The sequence below is a fragment of the Cydia strobilella genome, chromosome 14, assembly GCF_947568885.1.
Source record: "Cydia strobilella chromosome 14, ilCydStro3.1, whole genome shotgun sequence".
Lineage (NCBI taxonomy): Eukaryota > Metazoa > Arthropoda > Insecta > Lepidoptera > Tortricidae > Cydia > Cydia strobilella.
The window spans coordinates 4,992,147-5,013,014 of NC_086054.1; the positions used below are offsets into that span (position 1 = coordinate 4,992,147).

At 39.3% G+C, this 20,868-nt stretch overlaps 5 protein-coding genes across 5 annotated transcripts; all 5 read left to right on the plus strand.

Annotated features, from left to right (window-relative positions):
• Window positions 1–498: 498 nt before the first annotated feature.
• LOC134747439 (uncharacterized) lies at window positions 499–1,621 on the plus strand. The gene is made up of 2 exons (XM_063682063.1): window positions 499–1,250; window positions 1,336–1,621. Exons 1-2 carry the CDS (start codon window positions 499–501, stop codon window positions 1,619–1,621), a joined length of 1,038 nt encoding a protein of 345 aa, XP_063538133.1.
• Window positions 1,622–2,037: 416 nt separating this feature from the next.
• On the plus strand, window positions 2,038–4,638 carry LOC134747074 (uncharacterized). The gene is made up of 2 exons (XM_063681639.1): window positions 2,038–2,255; window positions 2,535–4,638. Exon 2 carries the CDS (start codon window positions 2,536–2,538, stop codon window positions 4,561–4,563), a length of 2,028 nt encoding a protein of 675 aa, XP_063537709.1. The 5' UTR covers window positions 2,038–2,255; window position 2,535; the 3' UTR covers window positions 4,564–4,638.
• Window positions 4,639–6,509: 1,871 nt separating this feature from the next.
• On the plus strand, window positions 6,510–8,953 carry LOC134747440 (uncharacterized). Its single transcript, XM_063682065.1, has 4 exons — window positions 6,510–6,522; window positions 6,993–7,076; window positions 7,502–7,983; window positions 8,570–8,953. Exons 1-4 carry the CDS (start codon window positions 6,510–6,512, stop codon window positions 8,906–8,908), a joined length of 918 nt encoding a protein of 305 aa, XP_063538135.1. The 3' UTR covers window positions 8,909–8,953.
• Window positions 8,954–15,440: 6,487 nt separating this feature from the next.
• On the plus strand, window positions 15,441–18,224 carry LOC134747441 (uncharacterized). The gene is made up of 3 exons (XM_063682066.1): window positions 15,441–15,702; window positions 16,542–17,727; window positions 18,203–18,224. The coding sequence occupies exons 1-3, from the start codon at window positions 15,669–15,671 to the stop codon at window positions 18,222–18,224; spliced, it is 1,242 nt and encodes a 413-aa protein (XP_063538136.1). The 5' UTR covers window positions 15,441–15,668.
• A 99-nt stretch (window positions 18,225–18,323) lies between these two features.
• On the plus strand, window positions 18,324–19,225 carry LOC134747075 (uncharacterized). The gene is made up of 2 exons (XM_063681640.1): window positions 18,324–18,441; window positions 18,789–19,225. The coding sequence occupies exons 1-2, from the start codon at window positions 18,352–18,354 to the stop codon at window positions 19,167–19,169; spliced, it is 471 nt and encodes a 156-aa protein (XP_063537710.1). The 5' UTR covers window positions 18,324–18,351; the 3' UTR covers window positions 19,170–19,225.
• Window positions 19,226–20,868: the final 1,643 nt, after the last annotated feature.

Sequence of the window (20,868 nt, forward strand, 5' to 3'; positions counted from 1 at the left end):
GATAACGTAGTAGCTGACAGTTTGTCACGTGCGGTCGACGAAATATGCATGCCGTCGCCGATCGATTATGCTGATTTAGCAAGAAGCCAAGAAGGCGACGCTGAGTTAGTAAAATTGTATAAGAGCAAAAAGTTGAGAATGGAAAAAGTGAACATGCCGGGAGTGTCGGTTGCGATAATATGCGACACTTCGACAGGGGTCAATCGTCCCTATATTCCAGAGAAATACAGGAAGATGCTTTTCCAGGCGGTTCACGATATTAGCCACCCTGGAAAACGTACGACTAGGAAGTTAATATCTCAACGGTATATTTGGTACAATATGAACAGGGACGTAAACCAATGGTGTCAGGCTTGCATTAGGTGTCAAAGGTCAAAAGTCTGGAAACATACGGTGGCGCCGTTGGGGGAATTCGCTCCGTCGGCGCGTTTTGAGCACATGCACTGTGACGTTGTGGGGCCATTGCCGCTTTCCCAGGGAAAAAGATATTTGGTGACAATGATAGATCGCTGCACTTCGTGGCCAGAGGCTGTTCCAGTCGCAGATATTACGGCAGAGACCGTGGCTCGCGTGATTTACGAGGGGTGGATAGTGAGATTTGGCTGCCCTCTGCGCATAACAACGGATCAAGGCCGCCAGTTCGAGTCCAGAACATTTGAGTGTTTAACACAGCTCCTGGGGGTGCAAAGGATCAGGACAACTGCGTACCATCCCCAGGCGAATTCTAAGGTCGAGCGTCTGCACAGGACCATCAAGGCATCCTTAATGGCTAGGGGCTCTCGGGATTGGGTCCGGGAGTTGCCTTCGGTGCTGATGGGAATAAGGAGTGCTGTTCGGGACGACACGGGGTTCAGTGCAACGGAGATGTTGTACGGTGCGCCAGTTAAGCTTCCTGGAGATTTTTTCACGGGCGGGGAGAGTTCAGAGACCTACGACGAGCTTGTAAGAAGGATTCGGAGCAATATTTCAATGTATGCAGCGGTACCTACGCGCCGGTGTACTAGCCAGAAGATTTATGTTCATCCTGAACTGGGGCGCTGTTCGCACGTGTTTGTGAGGTGCGATATTCTCCGCCCGAACTTGACTCCGCCGTACGAAGGGCCGTACCTAGTAGTGTCGAGAACAGATAAGGTTTTCTGTATTCAAAAAGGTGGAAAAGAATCGTACGTGTCTATTGATCGTCTTAAGCCCGCATTCTTGCTAGCCGGTCCAGATGCTGATCATGCTGATAGCGCAGACGCGCGGCATATGTGCACATATGTCACGAAATCGGGGCGTGCGGTGCGGTTTAGGAATTAGGTAGAGCAACTATATAACGACCGTGACGCTCAGAAGCGACCATTCTGCCGTCAAGCTCCTTCAAGCGAAGTTCTTCCTCCGACGGGAACCGAAGCCGCGAGGCCCGAGCATTGACAGCAGTTCTGCTAAGTTTAGCATCACTCGCCGCCACCGCCAGCGCTCGCCCCTGTCGCCAGCAGCGTTCACTCTCACCGCGACAGCCGCTCCACCACCGCCGCGCACCGACAGTATGGGCATCCATAGCTCAAAGGATCAAATCAACTACAACAGCGACAACGGGTTGCAGCAACAGGAGATGGACGAAATCAAGATTGCTACTTGACGAAATTAGAGCTAATCGTCAGCTCGTCCTCTTCCAGGTTGTGGTGACAGTTATCGTACTGTTTATAATAATGGGACTGAAGCTGCTGGACAGGAGAGTCAAGGCTGTCGTTGACAGTCGACAACAGGCAGGAACTTAACTAATTTATTTATTTATTTTTTAAAAAGGGGGGAGTACTATGGCGGTCAGCAAAATATTATCGGCGCGTGTCGATAACTTAGTATAGGTTTGAGCACGCGCTGATTTAGTTAAGATAAGGTCTGTACCGCCGTAGATTAGAGATGTATAAAACACTTGATTATGATTTAATAAATCAGTCTAAGTCTACCCGTCAACGGTACCTTTTTCTCACCCAGCTACGTTCCCCTAAAGTGGTCCTGAAAATTAAAATTACATAAATTAAAAATAATAATTACACACTAAATTATATATGTACAAGTAGGGGAGACCGAGGTAAGTTAACACAAAGGTAAGTTGACACAACTTCAATATCTCGGAAACTATAGGCATTAGAAGTTTGGCAACAACGCATTTCTGATGCGCCGCTCGACAGCTCCGACTTGTCAGTACACGCCGCGGCCGCCCGGCGAACGGTTGTGGTGCTAGAGCGTCTGTGGCGAAAACTGCACGAAAAGTAAGTATTCCGTCATTTTTTTGGTGCCATTTATTTCCATGTTAGATTACATATTTTTTAATGTTTATAGATTTGTTTTCAAGTGTTATTAACCAAGTTTAATGTATTCAACTCATTTTTAAATTAGGTCACGACGTGAATTTTAAAATAATAATTCAATGTAACTAACCGTCGATTTCAAGGAAGAGGTAAGTTGAAACTGCTTGTGTCAACCTACCTCGTTTGTTTCAACTTACCTCGGTTTCAATTTAATATTTTAATTCGTATATTTTTTTGTAGAATGCCGAACAATTACAAGCGCAAGACGGATAGAGGCGAAGTAAGCATCGAAATATATAAATTGGCCGCCGAGGAGGTTACTTTGAGAGGAAAAAGTCTTCGAGATGCTGCAAAATCGTATAACTTAAATTATTCTTCGTTGTACCGTTTCCTTCAGAAAAAAAAGAAGAACAATGACATGCCTGTCACAATGGGGTATGTACATAACTCTATATTTACTCCTGAGGAAGAACAAACATTGGCCGAATATTTTGTAAATTGTGCAGCAGCTAATTATGGACTGAGTACTAAAGATGCCAGGCGACTGGCTTATCAACTCGCTAAAAAGTACAATAAGAAATTTCCGCCTACTTGGGAAAGCAATGAGATGGCAGGAGAAGTATGGTTGAGGCTTTATATGCAACGTCATCCTTCACTCTCTTTGCGAGCTCCTCAAGCGACCAGCCTTGCTAGGGCCACCAGCTTCAACGAAGCAAATGTGAAATTGTTTTTCGACAATTACACGCAGCTGTTGGATAAGCATAAATTTTCAGCCTCTGATATTTGGAATATGGACGAAACAGGTGTTACAACAGTCCAAAAACCCAATAGAGTCATCGCTCGCAGAGGGGACAAACAAGTTAGCGCGATGACATCAGCCGAGAGACGAACGTTAGTAACAGTGGCCCTAGCTGTAAATGCTATAGGAAATCATCTCCCGCCAATGTTTATATTCCCCAGAAAGCGATTTCAGGATCACTTCATACGGGATGGACCAGTTGGTAGCGTAGGGTCTGGTAACGCCTCGGGATGGATGCAAGAAGAGGATTTTCATGTTTTTCTGCAACATTTTCACGGGCATGCTCGGTCGTCACCCGATAAAAAAGCGTTGTTGATTCTCGACAATCACAGCTCTCACGTCGCCGTGAATAACATTACATTCTGCAAGGATAACGGGATAGTATTGTTAACATTTCCCCCACACTGCACGCATAAGTTGCAACCCTTAGATCGTGCTGTATTCGGCCCATTGAAAAAAGCAATAAATACCTCTGAAGATAGCTGGATGCGCACCAACCCAGCAAGAACGATGACGATATATGATGTGCCTGGAATAGTAAAAACAGCCATGGATGTTGCAGTCACAGGAAGAAATATAACGTCAGGTTTTTCAGCATGTGGTATCTGGCCCTTGAATCCAAATATTTTCACAGCGCAAGACTTCTTACCAAGTCAAGTTACCGATCGTCCCTTAAACGAAATGCACCCCAGAGCAACGGAAAACCAAGGGGCAGAAACTAGGCCAACGCTCGCGGATCCAGTAGCAAGCACCTCCACAAATTCTGCTCCTGATGAGACTTCAGTTCCGAGGAATAGTACTGTGTTAGAACATGATTCCCCATTGCCTCAACCCACTCACAGCAGACACGCAAATATGCCTACTCCTCCTCCAGTCGTAGATGCAACTCAGCTAAACCATGAACCAGAAGAAACTGTTTCTTCTATGTCCGAATCTGGTGTGGATACTAGTGCTGCTCGACCCAACCACGAACTTGGTGAGCCTATTCCTTCTGGATCAAATGTTACTGCTTCGGATAAGACTCCAGTCAAAATATTTACACCCGAGATTATTAGACCTTTACCCAAAGCTTTACCACGAAAATGTACGCAGAACAGACGTAAAGTTAAGTCAGCTATATTAACGGACACGCCGGAAAAAGAAGCACTTGAAGCCATTGAAGCAAACAGGAAATTAAAGAACGTCAAGAAACGAGTTTTAAATGATTCAAAGCAATTAAATATCACATCTAATAAAAAGAAAGCTACTAATCAAAATAAAAGGCCTACGAAAAACAAAAAGAAACAAACACGAAAATCTGACAGCGAAAACGATGATGATGATTGTTTGTGCCTATGCTGTTTAGAGTCATATAAAAATAGTAGACCCAACGAGGAATGGGTGCAGTGTATGGAGTGCAAAGGTTGGGCTCATGCAGAATGCACAACTGGCGAACTAAATTATATCTGCCAAAACTGTTTATCTGATTGAATTTGTTATTTGTTTATTTGTATTATCTTGTGTTAAACTGTTAAAAATTCTATTAACCAAGAAGTAAATTTATATGTTGGAAGGATTTCCAATGTCATAATGACATTTTTTTTTGTTGACTAAGTAAATCTTTATTTTGTTGATGTTTAAATGTTCGATTGTGGATAGTTTTAATATGTTTAAGCTAGCAATTAGAATGTAAATGTACCTAACATTCTTAAAAGAACATGACTGATTATACAAATTAGAATGTAGGTAGGTAAATGTAACCTTCATTTAATAGAATATGACTGATTATGTGCAAGTTAGAATGTAGGTAGGTAAATGTAACCTTCTTAAAAGAAGTTGACTCTATTATGTACAAGTTAGAATGAGGGTAAATGTCACCTTCTTAATAAAACATGTTTTCAATCTCTCCATTGCGTTTTTTTGTCCTTAAATGCTTGATCTTACTCTATGTGTCAACTTGCCCCGGTACCTGTTTCAACTTATCTCGGTACTAGGAGGGTTGAAACAGACTGACTTGATGCGGAAAGACCATATATTTAAATAGTTCCAAATGCTAATTACTTATTTTATTGATGTTCATAATTAAAGGATAATATTATAGCTTATATAATGAAGCATCTATGTTCGGAAATGTAAATTTTGTGTCAACCCTCCTAGGTCTCCCCTAATCATTTACTTGCTGGAGCCCGTACATGAACACTTACACAGTGACTCATATACGGGCAATCCAGCCGGTCTGCGATCATGGCCAGGACGCTGTTGCGGCTGGCGCGCACTCTGCTGAGCATCGCCGCGCACCGCTTGCGCACGCGCAGAGTGGCGTAGAAGCAATCGGTGCGCGCTTCTGCGAACATGCTCGACGCACTGCAGTGGCGCGGCAGCCGCAACATCACCCTGAACGTTTTTCATATCAATTTCTGAGTTAACCTACTTTTTTTACTAAAAATAGTTATTTTTTAACCGAATCCTTATAGAACGTAACCTTTTTTATACAGATCCGTATTATCCGGACATCCGGATCCGTCAAATTTTAATATCCGAAATATCCGGATTCGAAAAATTGGCGGATCTTGCAAACCCTAATACCATGCGCTGAGCTATCAGTTTTTCTCCAAATTAGCCATTTCTATTTAAGTTAATATGATATAACTTAAATAGAAGTTATATGATATAACTTAAATAGAAATGGCTAATTTGGAGAAAGACTGAAAGCTCGTAGATGGTGACAGCATCGACTATGTTTACTTACGTTTGTTAGTTGCGGCCGTCAAAAGTAATCGTAGAAATAATTCAAAAATGTATTCGCTTATGACTGTGGTGCAGTTAAAACGGGAATTGCGACAGAGGAATGCGTCTGTAGCGAGTAAAAGAAGCTGCTTTAATCGAAAGGTAAGCAATAAGACATTGCGTAAGAATCTATGGGCGCATGTTAATTCGTGATTCGTGAGCGGCGTACGCGCACCGCTACATGCAGTGCGCACCAACCTCAAACAAACCGGTCAAGCTAGGATGACGAGCGCGGGCGGGGGTCGCGGGGCAGCGCACAGCGGCCGCCAGACAGAGCCAGCCAGGCCCACGGGCGTTTATCTACGAAGAACGAAACCTAGCCTAACCTAGCTAGGGTGCGGGGTGGTGCGGGGGAGGGGGTAGTTGCATTTCGATATCCAGCTTGTTACTCGATTGCTATTGGCTCTCCCCGCCGGCGATTTTGTTTGATACTTGTACAGTACTCGCCATTACTTTTAAACTTTTAAGTCGTCATTACAGTTTTCGCGTCGAGTCTAAAGAGTTTGCGTTGATTAAGTTCCGTACCTTTATTTCTCCGTGAACTGTGATATTCAGTGCTACGTTTCATTTTGTTATTAAAAATGTATCGCGAGTGCCGTATACCGGGCTGTAATAGCCACAGTAAACATAATGACGTTATGTTGCATAAAATGCCAGCGGCCAGTGAGAAAGTTTTGCTTTGGCACAGAACATTAGTAGCAGTTCCATTTACCATCTTTGCTACGGAACGGACGCCTGCTCGCGCTTGCGCCGCCTAGCGGTCATATCTGTCTTAATAGACGCGTTTTGCTAGAGAGTGAATCTTCTGTACCTAGTACTATTATTTATTCTTTGGACACTTGAGCTGCATAACTACTTTTGCTGCTGACTGTACACGTATTTGTTCCTGACTTTCAGACTTACTACTAACATTTAAATGTATCTAAATATGTGTTATATCTATATAACTACGTATATTACCGTTGCCTAGTACATACTCTGTACATATTATGTATAAGTATAATGCAATATTTGTTAGTTCTATGGGTACAAGGCAACAATAAATTCCATTTTAGTGCTAGATCGTACTGTGTAAGATTGTCCCGAAATATCTATGAGTAATTAAAAAACTATGTTCCATAATTTGTTTTCAGTGTCTGCCTCCTCAGCGATCTCCGCTGAACAGGCCTGCATTGCTGTAACAGAGCCGTCAACTGAACAAACTCCAGAGAATCCAGGTACTTAACAAAATGTCCTCAACCAATATAATTATTATAATAATAATATGTTTAGCCTATATATATATACGTCCCACTGCTGGGCACAGGCCTCCTCTCATAGAGAGAGCTCGGGCTATAGTCCCGCGATAGCGATTGGTAAATAATATCAAATGATATTTTGTTCATAAGTTTCAAACATTGAAAAAAATATACTCATTGATAAAATAATAAATAGCACATTTAAATTAAATTTTATTAATAATTGAGAAATTACTTATTTGAATAAAAACACTTTTTAATCAGCCAATTAAAAAGTTGCTTCTTAAATTTACCTTTTGGTAAAGTAGTCAGGTGTTTTTGTTATATAATTTTATAGCCATATGCCTCCTCGCAGAAAATTTTACCAACAAAACTGTGCTCATTAAAATCTATTTCTATTTCAGATATCGTACTAGCATCAGGCGTTCAAGCCCAAGACACGAAGAAAGAAACGCCGGGAACTGTTAAATGGGTTTGTCGCACACGCCTCGTGTCAAACGTTGACAACCTGTCGCCAGAATGCAAGGAGTTGTATAACCACTATAAGAAAGCTAAACACCAAGTAAACTACTTAAAACGAGCCAAGATGGCTTCGAAGCTATCAAAGGAGGCGTCGTTTCAACAATTAGTGTCAGAAATGAATTCAGTGGCAAAGAAGTTTCTCTGGATGCAAATTAAACTATGCACTAAGAAAAAACAAGGAAGGAGATTTAGCCTGGAGGAGAAAGTGATTGCTCTGTCGATAATGAAACAAAGCCCAAAGTGTTACAGATTTCTTCAGAGAATATTCATTTTACCAAGCAAGACAACACTAAATAATTTGCTGACAAATGTGAACATCGAAGCTGGAATTAATCCTCAAGTTTTCAATGTTATTAAACGAGAGGTATGTTTCAAATATTTTTATAATTTTTAAAAAGGGATGAAAGCAACTGCCGAATTCTACTGTGAATGCAGAAGACACTGATTCGATTCCAGCCATGGGCACCATGCAGAGGTCTTGGACACTTTTTTTCGTCTACAGTCAACGCCAAAAATAGGTATTTGCACCTTACCCCATTGTTATAAGGTTTAAAATTGTATAGGTACATAGTTTTGGCCATAGCTTTATAAATATATATTATTCTGCATGTTAGTATGTAAGAACATTATTATTCAAGTATTTGTACGCCATCGGGCAGGGTATAGTGCTACATATATGAATCGGTTACTTCCAGTGTAGTCAGACTGAAATATATTAAACTGGCAAATGAAAACACTTAGAGCTTTGGCGTTGAATGTATGACTTCTATTTCAGTTTATGATTTACATAGTAGTGTTTTACTTAATAATAACAAATTAAAAATATTAATTATTTTGGTCTCTAGCTGTGTCAAATCAACTGTTATAGTTAAACAATTGGATTAACTTTGGGAATTAAATTCAATTTAGTATACATTTATAAATTAAATAAAACAAATTCATTTTTTCAGGTCAGCAAATGGCCTAAAGCCAAACGAATGTGCACGATTATATTTGATGAGATGAAATTGGAAGCTGGAGTCCATTATTCCAGAAAACAAGACAAAATCGATGGGTTTGTGGAGTTATCCGAGAAGACCAATAAATTGGCCGATCACGCGTTAGCTTTTATAATAAAAGGCGCGGTTTATAAATGGCAGCAACCGATGGCCTTTTACTTCTCGAAAGGTGCCGCGTCGTGGCCGCAGATGAAGGTCATCATTAAAGAAATAGGGGCGGCCGTGGTCGACGCGGGGCTCCAACCTAGCTTTGGTCAGCGATCAGGGCTCCTCATTTCAAACCGCCTTTAAAAAGCTACAAGAGGACACTAGGCGTTCTCAGATCTTAGCAGGCGAGGAGACTGGTACATATCTTCATTTATTTTTTACATTAACCTATTGCAATTCTATTTAATTGGTTAGGTATAGAGTTGCAAAAAAATGTTTCAATTGCACCTCAAGTAATTTAAATGTGGAAATGTGTAGGTATTATATGTCGCGAACGCAACTTTATATCTTACATAATCAATACAATCATGCGATAGCTAAAACTCTACTTAGATCATAAACTATGGCCTCATATTTAGGCGTTTTGAAAGCTAAAAAGATAGGATTGCAAACAGAGGGTGCTCTGAACGTGTAATTGAAAACAAGAATAATACTTAAAGTATAAATATTGTGAATAAGTATCGAAAAATTATCTTCACCACTTTAAATTGTAAAAGTATCAAACGTTCTGGTGATAATGTCAGGGAATTATGCAAAAAATCCACACAAGCGCTATACACAAGCAGAGCGCTATCTCGCTCGCGCACCGGCGCCGCATGCGGGAACCGCAGCAGTGTGAAAGACGCCTAATGTACATACTTATACTAACAATTACAGAAGTTGAAATATTACTGATTACGATTACATAGACTACGATCAGATCTGCTTAAGATATTTTACTTACGAGGGGTGATCCAAAAGTAATGATAACTGAATACTTATTGAATCGGATTAAAATAAATAGGTATGCAGTTACTGGCCATAAAGACTCCTTATTAAATAAAAAAAATAAAAATTAAAAAATATGTATCTGTCAGAGAGTTGCAGTTGTTTCTTCACGAGCAGTCGGAACAATAACGCAAAAATGGAGAAAACTGAGGTGAGAGCGGTTATTAAATACTTCTGTTTGAAAAAAATGTGTACTAAAGATATATACGCTGAATTAGTGGGCACACTGGGCGAGTCCGCTCCGCCGTATTCCACAGTGGCACGGTGGTCAAAGGAGTTTAACTTGGGAAGGACATCCACTCAAGATGAACATCGCGAAGGCCGTCCATCTGTCGCCATTACTGGAGAAAACGTCAAAAAAATTCATGATCTCGTTTTAACAGATAGAAGGATGACTATCAGGCATCTAGTTGAGCTCACAGGCATCTCGTATGGCAGCATTCAAAGAATCTTAACTGATGAACTACACATGAAAAAAGTCTCCGCTCGTTGGGTGCCTAGAATGTTAACGGCTGAACATAAGAAAATATGATGTGAGATTTCGAAGTCCAATCTTGACAAATATCAAACTGGTCCCGAAATATTTTTGCGTCGGTTTGTAACCATGGACGAGTCTTGGATCCACCATTTCGATCCTGAGACCAAACAGCAATCCATGACCTGGAAGCGAGCGTCTTCCCCTACACCGAAGAAATTCAAGGTAGCAAGCTCCGCTGGTAAGGTCATGGCTTCAGTGTTTTGGGATGCTGAGGGAGTCATAATGATTGAATACCTGGAAAAGGGAACCACTATTACGGGCTCCTACTACGCTGACCAAATACGCAGATTGAGACAGGCAATCAAAGAGAAGCGGCGGGGTAAACTTCGAGCTGGCATCCTGTTTCACCAGGACAACGCACCGCCCCACAAGGCCGGCGTTGCGATGGCTGCCATTCGTGATTCAGGGTTCGAATTGCTGGAACACCCCCCATATTCGCCAGACCTAGCCCCCAGCGACTTTTATCGCTTTCCACGGCTGAAGGAAGATCTTCGAGGTAACAAATTTTTGAATAATGGCGAGGTAATGGCCGCTGTGGAGGCATTTTTGGAGGGTCAAGAAAAAGATTTTTTTTTAAAAGGAATTCGTGGTCTGGAGAAACGATGGTCTAAGTGTGTAGACTTGGAAGGAGATTACGTAGAAAAATAAATTATTTTATTAAACATTTTATGTATCTTTCATACTGATTATCATCACTTTTGGATCACCCCTCGTACATTAAAGGTATAAAATTGTTACTGTTAAGTTAAAGCATAATTATATTTTTTTTTAAATTGTGTTTGTTTCAGATGACACTATACATTTAAATGGCCAATGCCTCAGTGTGGTGTTTGACCCGCCTCACTTGATTAAGGGAATACGAAATAATTTCTTGACCAAAGATATTGTGATGGAGGGTAAAGAGTCAAAGTGGCAGGACTTGGTGGACGTGTACCGCACCGACTGCGGCCACGCACAGGCTCGCCTGCTGCACAAGCTCAACGACGAACACATACTCCCGGAGAAGATAAAAAATAAGAAAATGAAGGTACGTACATATACTCGTAGTTATTTGTTGGTAGCCTGGCGGTAAGCCGCCTGACTTTCAATCCGAAGGTCTTGGGTTCAAACCCCGGCTCGTACCACATAAGTTTTTCGGAACTTATGTACGAAATATACTTTGACATTTACCAATCGCTATTCGGTGAAGGAAACCATCGTGAGGATGTTATAAGTGTGAACCTTACTTAAGTTGTTAAGTGTGTAGCAGCCTTAAGTAGAATACATATTATCTATGACTCTTGTAATGGCTCTGAATAAAAATACAATGTTGATATAGATGCTCTTTATTTAAATCATAAAACTAGAATATTCATACTTAAAACCTATGAATACCACATGGCGCTGCGACATAGAACATTGAAAAACAAAAATCAAATGAAGATTTTAAGAAACAAGTCGAAAAAAGAAGAAAAATTGTAAGAAGAAAGAAAACGAAAAATGGCGGAAGGAGCTGACCGAGCAGAGCATGGTGTTGTGGGACTAAAACCACCAGAAAAGCTTCAAAATCAAGATTTTAAGAAATGGAAACAACGATTTGAGTTATATAGAAAGGCAAGTGGAGCCGATAAAAAAGATGAACAGGTACAGGTAGCTTTATTGTTACACTGCATGGGTGAGGCGTGCATCGATATTTATAACACGCTGAATCTGGAAGAATCCGCTACATATAACGACGTGATTACAGCGTTTGAGAGTTATTATATACCTAAAAGAAATGAGAGTGTAAATTCTCACATATTTTTCACAAGAAACCAACTTGAGGGTGAGAATTTCGACAATTATCTAACTGAATTAAATAAACTGGCCAAAGAGTGTGATTTTGGAACATTAGAGGAAAGATTGATAAAGGACAGATTAGTAGCAGGTGTTAACAACAAAAAATTAACAGATAGATTACTCAGGGAATCTGATTTAACACTGCAGAAAGCAATTAATATATGCAAGGCAGCGGAGCTGGCCAACGAACAAGTAAAGCAAATACAAGGCACAACCTCAGAAAAAACAGAAGTACAGGTCATAAAGAAGAAGCAAGCAAGAAGAGAGCAAGTGTCAACCAGTGGCAGCAAATCACCATCTGCTTACCATCAAGCATCGACCAGTGGCAGTAAACTACCATCTACTTACCATCAAGCACCAGGAAGTAGCAGACAGCATGCAGAGTGTCACAGGTGTGGATACAGCCATGAAAGAAATAGGTGTCCGGCGTATGGAAAAAAATGCACGAAATGCGGGAAGCTGGGACATTTTATTAGAAAGTGCAGATGGAACAAAATAGGTACAGTAAGTGTACAGCAGTATGGTGATACAAGACTTGAAGACCAAGGTACGAGTGACAGTGATTCACAAGAGATAGACATTTCAACGGTTAGTAGCAGTAAACAAAAAAGTAGTTGGTATGAAAATGTTCATTTTGTGCAGCAAAATAAAGATATTAAATTTAAACTTGACAGTGGTGCTGGATGCAATGTGATACCCAGATCTTTATGTCACAAAATGAACATATTTCACTCTGAAAAAACAAATTGTCATTTGAGTAATTATAGTGAAGACAGTATTGCTACAGTAGGTGAGCTTAACTTGCAGTGTAAAATATTAAACAAAGAATGTGTTATAAACTTCCAAGTAAGTAAAAATGATTATGTGCCAATATTAGGTTTGCCTTCATTAGAAGAATTAGAATTGGTAGAGAGAAAAGTACATGCTGTGTCAGAAAAAATAGATGTAAAAAATTATGGAGAATTGTTTAAAGGGATAGGAAAAATAAAAGATTATGAATATAAAATAAAATTGAAGGAGGGTGCAACAGGTAAAATAGAGCCATGTAGACATGTGCCTTTTAAATTGATGGGTGACTTAAAAAAGGAGTTAGATAGCTTAGAGAGAAAAGGAATTATTTCTAAAGTGCAAACACCCACAGAATTTGTCAGTTCATTAGTAATGACTAGAAAGCCTGACAAATCATTGCGTATATGCTTAGACCCTCAGTACTTAAATACTCAAATACAGAGAGAACATATTCAAATCCCGACTCTAGAAGAGATTACAGTTAAATTGAAAGGCAGTAAATTTTTCAGTACATTAGATGCCAATAAAGGATTTTTTCAAATAAGTTTGTCAGAAGACAGTCGAGAGTTGACAACATTTAACACCCCTTATGGGAGATATTTTTATAATAGACTACCATTTGGGTTAGCGTCCAGTCCAGAAGTGTTTCAAAGAGTGTTCAGTAGTATTTTAGGTAGCATTCCTAATGTTGAAATTTACATAGATGACATACTGATTCATGCACAGACAGAGAGTGAACATGACCAAATTTTAAAGCAAGTGTACATAATATTGTCTTCGGTTACCGCGATAGTTACTCATGAAATAAAACTATGAAAACGGATTATATCGCGTATATTGAATTTATAATACATCCCGACGTTTCGAACTCTTTACAGCGTTCGTGGTCAACGGGTGACTGAGGAAAAATTACAGAATGCAAAAATACCCACATACTAAAATAATGAACAATCATAGACTACAAACCTTAAGGCTGGTTGTACATGCAAAATCGGTTCATAAGGCTAGTTATACACTATAATTATTTTTCAAGTAAAGATATATATATATACGCGATAAAAAAAAAAAAAAAAAAAAACTATGCCGGCTCCTACCCTGGCTTACAGAGAGATGACAGAGTATAATGGACTGATTTGCAAGGGAACTCAGATAGTAATACCCAAAAGTAAAAGACCGGAAATTTTACAGAAAATTCATTATGCACACTTAGGAATTGACAAATGTAAAGCTTTAGCTAGAAAAACAGTATTTTGGCCGAATATGTCAAAAGAAATAGAAGATCTTGTTCAAAATTGTGATGCGTGTAAAAGCTTTCAGAAAAATAATAGGAAGGAACCATTAATAAATAAGGAAATCCCTGATAATGCATGGCAAATACTGGCAACAGATATATTTTTTCTCTATGGAGAACCTTATTTGTTAGTGGTGGATTCATACAGTAAGTTTGTTGAAATTGGTAAATTACAGGATATGAACACTAGTACTTTGATTAATTGTTTAAAATCAATACTGGCTAGACATGGAGTATGTGACATATTGTATTCAGACTCTGGCTCTCAATTTACCAGCTATGAGTTTAAGAAATTTGTGAGTGAGTGGACGTTCGAGCACAAAATTATTAGTCCAAAGCATCATCAAGGAAATGGATTAGCCGAACGTTATATACAATCTGTAAAGCATATGCTGAAAAAGATGATTTATACTAATAGAGATATAAATTTAGGATTGCTTATGTATAGGAATACTCCAGTACATTCCAACTTAACTCCTAGTGAGTTATTATACAAAAGAAAAGTAAAGACAATAATACCTTGTGTAACTGGAAATGATTGTAAAAATGATCTTAATTATAGAAATTCATTGATTGAGAAACAGCAAAAACAAAAGATGTATTATGATCTGAAAACTAGAGCCTTACCGCAGTTGGAAGAAGGAGATAAAGTAAAAATACAAAATGAAAGTAACATCAAGCCCTTACAGAGTGGCATAGTTGTAGGAAAGGCTCCAGGTCCCAGATCATATCATATTAAAAATGAAGATGGAAATATTATAAAAAGAAATAGGTATATGTTAATTAAAGGTGGGGCTTATAAAGAAAACAAATTCGACTATGATGACATTGTAATAAATAATGATAGGGTAACAGATTTGCCTAATGATGTAGATGTGGCTCATGGTTCTGAAAATGTGTCCAGGTCCAGTTCTTTTAAAGATGTTATGCCTATGCCTAGTACTTTCACAAGGTCTGGTAGACAAATTAAAAGACCAGTTTATCTTAAGGACTATCAATTAGAATAACAATTGTTTTGAATTTAGTATCTGTCCATCCTTTCTAAGTGTTTTTGAAAATAATGTAACTTTTGTGTTTATGGAAAGGAAAGGATGTTATAAGTGTGAACCTTACTTAAGTTGTTAAGTGTGTAGCAGCCTTAAGTAGAATACATATTATCTATGACTCTTGTAATGGCTCTGAATAAAAATACAATGTTGATATAGATGCTCTTTATTTAAATCATAAAACTAGAATATTCATACTTAAAACCTATGAATACCACAGAGGAAACTTGCATACATCCACGGAGAAATTCAAAAGGTGTATGTGAAGTTCAGTGGGACGTATATAGGTTAACATATTATTATATATTTGTTACTCCCGTCATTGACATTCCTCCAACTACGGACACTAGTCCTGTGTTCAGAGTCTTGACATTTTTTAGACACTAGTCAAAGGACGTTTATCATTCATGTGGCCATTCGTGTATAAATCTATTTGATGTCACAGTCCAGCTCCTTATTCGAATGTAAAAGTAATATCTTGAGCACACGTCATGTTCTGATATTTTGAACACCGGAACGACAATTGGCAGATTGATTATAATACTATTATTGTAATTTCAGGTGAAAAACTGTGTACGAGTGTTCAGTCAAACGATGGCAGGAGCTTTAGCCTACACAGCTTCATTTTGTAAGTGTTCATTAGCACGTTTTAATTTATAAATTAACAAGGAAATTTACAAAGTAATTTTTAAGCTCATGTGCTCAAGCATAAAGAGTGTCAATATTTAGAGGATAAAATGGGTACTTTCACTTCACTATTTCTCATTACGACTATGAGGAATTTGCATTTTGTTAAACAAAATAATAATTAAATGACAAAATGATCTCAACTTTGATCAAAGGCTTTCAGTACGCTAAAGCTTAAGTAGTGTCTTTTATAAACCATTTATGATTAATATCACAAAAAGTAATCTTTCTAGGATGGGAGAGAAATAATTTTCTAACTAGCTATCTTTATATGAAAAAATAAATTAGAGTTAAAAGATTTTAGAAATGATTAGTCCAATATCTCCCTATTATCCCTCATTCTGCGCCTCATACCGTTCACCTATATATTTTTAATTTAATATTTCGCTAGTTAATTTTAAAAGTTATCTAGATATCTTAGCCACACAAGCGTGAACAAACTACGCATACGCAGTGCTGTAGTAAAGTGTTGAAAAATATCCTGACAAAACAGAAATGAATAACGCGAGAGAAGTTGCTCCACGATAGGCTACTTTTCAATAGATAAACTTAATTGTTTCGTTGCATTCATAAAATCAAAATCCAGGTTTGCTCTTTAAATGATTTTATAATGGTTAAAACAATTATAAAGGAGATGTATTTATCATATAGTATTGTGACGTCACAATATTAGTTTCCCGTATAAACTCCATATAACAAATCGTTTTGACGTTTCCTAAAGAGTAGCTGATTTGACTTCATAGGAATGTAGCCTATTACCTAATGATGCATATTTTACAGCGCACTACGCGGATGGAACGCCGGTGAGCCCGACGCTGAGCAACACGGCGGAGCTGGTGGCCTTCCTCGACGACCTGTTCGACAGCGTCAACGATTCCAGCACTCACCACAAGCGCACTAAGGGGAAGAAGTTACGCTCTGCCGTAACCGACAACTCCGAACATCACGCTTTCTGGCAAAAGGCCATAAGGATCCTAGAAAACATGAAATTCAAAGATAGTATTACCGGCAAATTGACAACGAGACCAGATTGTTTAAAAAATTGGATAATAACATTAAAAAGTTACCAAAGGCTGTGGCAGGTCTTGAAAAATAAAAATATAAACATAATGCGTCCGCGCTATTTCAATTCCGACGCGATAGATTTTTTTTTTGGTAGAGTGCGATCCTACAACGCCAGAAATAACGACCCGACCTGCCACGCCTTTGAGTGTACTTTTAAATCATTGTTAATAACAAATTTAATAAATTTTCACGAAAATACATACAACTGTGAAGAAGACTGTGCCGAGCAAGTCATTAAAATTCAATCTTTGTTTCTGCACAGCGAATACCCCAGTGCAATGAATGCACCAGTCCATATGACTGCCAATCCAGTTGATTCTGCGTCGTCCTCATCATCGACCCCAGGAGTTCGTGACGATGACGCAGAACAACTATGGATTCAAGCTTCTCGGGAGCGTTTAAATGTACACTCACGGGCATATACCGCGGGATGGGTCACCAGAAAACTGTTGAAAACACTCAAATGTAAAGATTGCGAAAAAGATTTAACCAGCGAAAAAACAAATATCCATAAATGGATATCGCAACGGGAATACAATATTATAACAAAAAATAAATTGACCTATCCCGCGGAACATGTTGTGAGGGCTTATGGCAACATTGTCAAGGAAACAAATGCATATTTGGAACATAATTCCCATAAAAATAATATAAAAAAACAAATAACCGAAAACGTAATGTCCAAATATGCATTTGAATTCACCAAATGTGAAACGCACCGAGATACTGCAAGGCAGTCATTTATTTCAATAGCTGTTACATTATGCATCTTTAACTGGTGCAATATAATTAATAGAATATTAAGAGGAACCGATATTTCCAGATTGGATCTTAAAAACTTGCCTCCTATACAAGCACAAGCATATGACATTTTTAAGAAACGATTAAAAAATAAATCCCTGTATAAATAAATGGTAATTTTATTTCAAAGGTTATTACAGTTTATCTGGACATATTCTAGATAAACTGTAATAATTTTCCCATTCAAAAAAAGCATTCCAATGAAATTTTGGTAATATTGGATTTGAGTATTCCCGCGCTCTCGAAATCATAATTTCAAATTTACTGATATTCCCGCCATTTGTACAAAAAAAACAAACGTCAGTATCGACATAGCAACCACAGACTCGTAACGTCTAATTCACAAGTAGGTTAGATGGTTATCTGATACGTAGTATCTACTTAGTAATCTGTGGCCAGGCCGCGATCGCGCACGCACGTTACCACTTCGCATCAATTCCGCCGCGCGCTATCGATACGCGATCTTATTTGTATTACTGTATCGCTTCAATTTCTCGTTTCCTATGTTCTGTATCGTCCTGGTTCTTTCTGCATTATATCTTAGTTAATTTCTTCTATCTACGTGTTTTCTTCAGACGCCTGCAACCTTCTGCCTAGACCCGATAATTAAATAGCGTTCAATAGTTAATATATTACGCTATACTGGTGACCCGCGCGTAGGAAGTGCGCTGAAGAATGTCGAACGACGATACAACGCCGGCCCCTTTACCGGCTGCCGCAACGGATGACGAGGCGAAATCGGTGTTCCGACTCAGCGCGAAGATACCCCCATTTTGGCCGAAAGATGCTGCTTTATGGTTTGCTCAAATTGAAGGTCAGTTCTATAATGCTAATATTACTGCCGATGCTACCAAGTTCCATCATGTAGTTTCACGCTTGGATTACAACATAGCATCCGAAGTGAAAGATATTATTGTGTCACCGCCAGCTACCAATAAATACGAGAAGCTTAAGACTACGCTTATTAATCGCTTGTCACAGTCACGTGACCAGAGGCTTAAGCAATTATTGATGCACGAGAAGCTTGGCGATAGGAAACCCTCGCAATTATTGCGTCATATGCAATCGCTAGCCGGAACCACAAGCGACCCTAACGATTTTGTGCGCACAATGTGGGTTAGCAGACTACCTACTAATATTCAAACTGTACTTGCTTGTCAGGAGGATATTCCGTTGGACGTGCTGGCAACGATAGCAGACAGGGTGCACGAGGTCGTCGTCCCAGCAGTACAAGCACCGCACGTCGCGGCTACCAGCAGCCGTACAACGTCACACACAACCATGACGCAAGGTAGCAGTGAACTGGAAAGGCAAGTAGCAGCACTGACCCAGCAGGTAGCAACATTGATGGCAGAAAGGCACACCGGTCGCCGCAGTCGTTCTCGCAGCACCCAGAACTGGAGGTATCGCAACCGTTCTCGCTCTCGCTCAGGCAAGCAGAATCCTGACCACTGTTGGTACCATAACTGTTTCGGAAATAACGCGAAGAAATGCGAAGATCCTTGTTCTTACAGCAAGGGAAACTCCAACGGCAGTCGCTAATGGCGGCAAACGACTGTCCTCGATCCCCTGGCCGTCTCTTCGTCACCGACCAACATACTAAGGTGCAGTTTACCCATGGTCAGCCATCAGAGCCGGAAAAGGACTGAGTACGTATTGTGTGCAGCGAACGGCTCGCCAATATAACCATACACCTGGAACTGAACTTAGGACTTCGTCGCGCGTACTCCTGGAATTTCGTCATAGCTGACGTCACAAAACCCATAGTAGGCGTAGACTTCCTGAGCTTCTACAGTCTGAAGTGTGGGACGTCCAGGGGTATAATGACAACACTAGAGTTGAGTATAGAATGAATCTTTATTGTAAAATGTTGGCCTTATATAGGTATACTAGTGAAACGTACCCATGTTTCTTTGTTCGTGTTAATTGATGCGTAATAATCGAATTAAAATAGTTTTCCTTTGTCTGTGTTCATCGGAGCATGAATGCTAAATATGGGAGTGTGACGCATCCAATCGGATGGGCGATAGGTATTGTACAGGGTGTGGCCTACGATGGGAGATAGGTATTGTACAGGGTGTGGCCTACACCACAGCTTCCCCGTTTTTTTGAAACAAAAAATTGTTAATAACATAATAATATTTTTTGGCTTAAATAATCTTATTCTACTTATGGCTATGGTGTACATATGGTTTCTTAGAATTCTATTTTGGAATATAATGAAATGGTAATTAGTTAATAACATTATTATTATTATTTATGGTTCTTGGTTTTTTTCGGCATTCCATTATTATTTTTATTTTTTAGTAATCCTATCTTATTTATGTCTACGGTGTACATATGGTTTCTTAAAATTATATTTTGAAATATAATGAAATGGTAATTAGTTAACAACTTTTTTTTTATTAATTTTATTTAATTATATGGGTTACATATGGTTTCTTATAACTCTATGTTGGAATATAATAAGAAGCAAAAGTAGTCTAAGTATTATCTGTGTTTACAATTTGCTTATGCTACCTGTTCCTTATATGACTATGGAATGCATTGTTGCACCAATATGTGTTTATTGGTATCTTAACGGTTCATATTATGTCTGTTTTGTTTACTGTGTTATGGAGATAGTGGTTCCTTATATGGATGATGGTATGTGATTCGGAGGGATCTGCTTTAGGTTTCCTGTTACTTTGGGTTTTATGATTTATTTATTCATTTGGTTGCTCCTGATTGGAACTGTTGTGTTTAATAATTAATGATGTCGCTGTACCTTGTCAATGCGTTTGACGTCAATACAACGTTGTATGCCGTTTTTGCAGCCTGCCAAGGGTTTGGCCTTCGGAATGCAGTGGCATTTTATTGCTGTACATTAAAGCACGAGGAGGAGGGGCCCGTATATGTGGCCGTTTTCGGCGCAGCTGTTGGGCATCCCCTGATGTGCCCTTACGACCCGGCGCCCTTGCTGAGGGCAGTTTTGGAGTTAGAACTACGTGTTGAGGGTCCTGATGGAGAGGGTCTAGTTTTAAATTATATGCTGTCCCGTAATGGCCGGTACTGGTACGTGACCTGGCGCCGGTTGGAGTGGCTCTCGGTGGCTGTCGCCGGGGCCTTGGACTTCAGTGATGGGTTAAGTGACCATACGTTCGAAAGTTTGTTCAGTGCGCTTGACGAATTGTAGTGTTGTTGTGTTTTTTTTTATTGTTTTCCTTTGTGTGTGTGTGTTTTTTTTTTGTATTAAACGTGT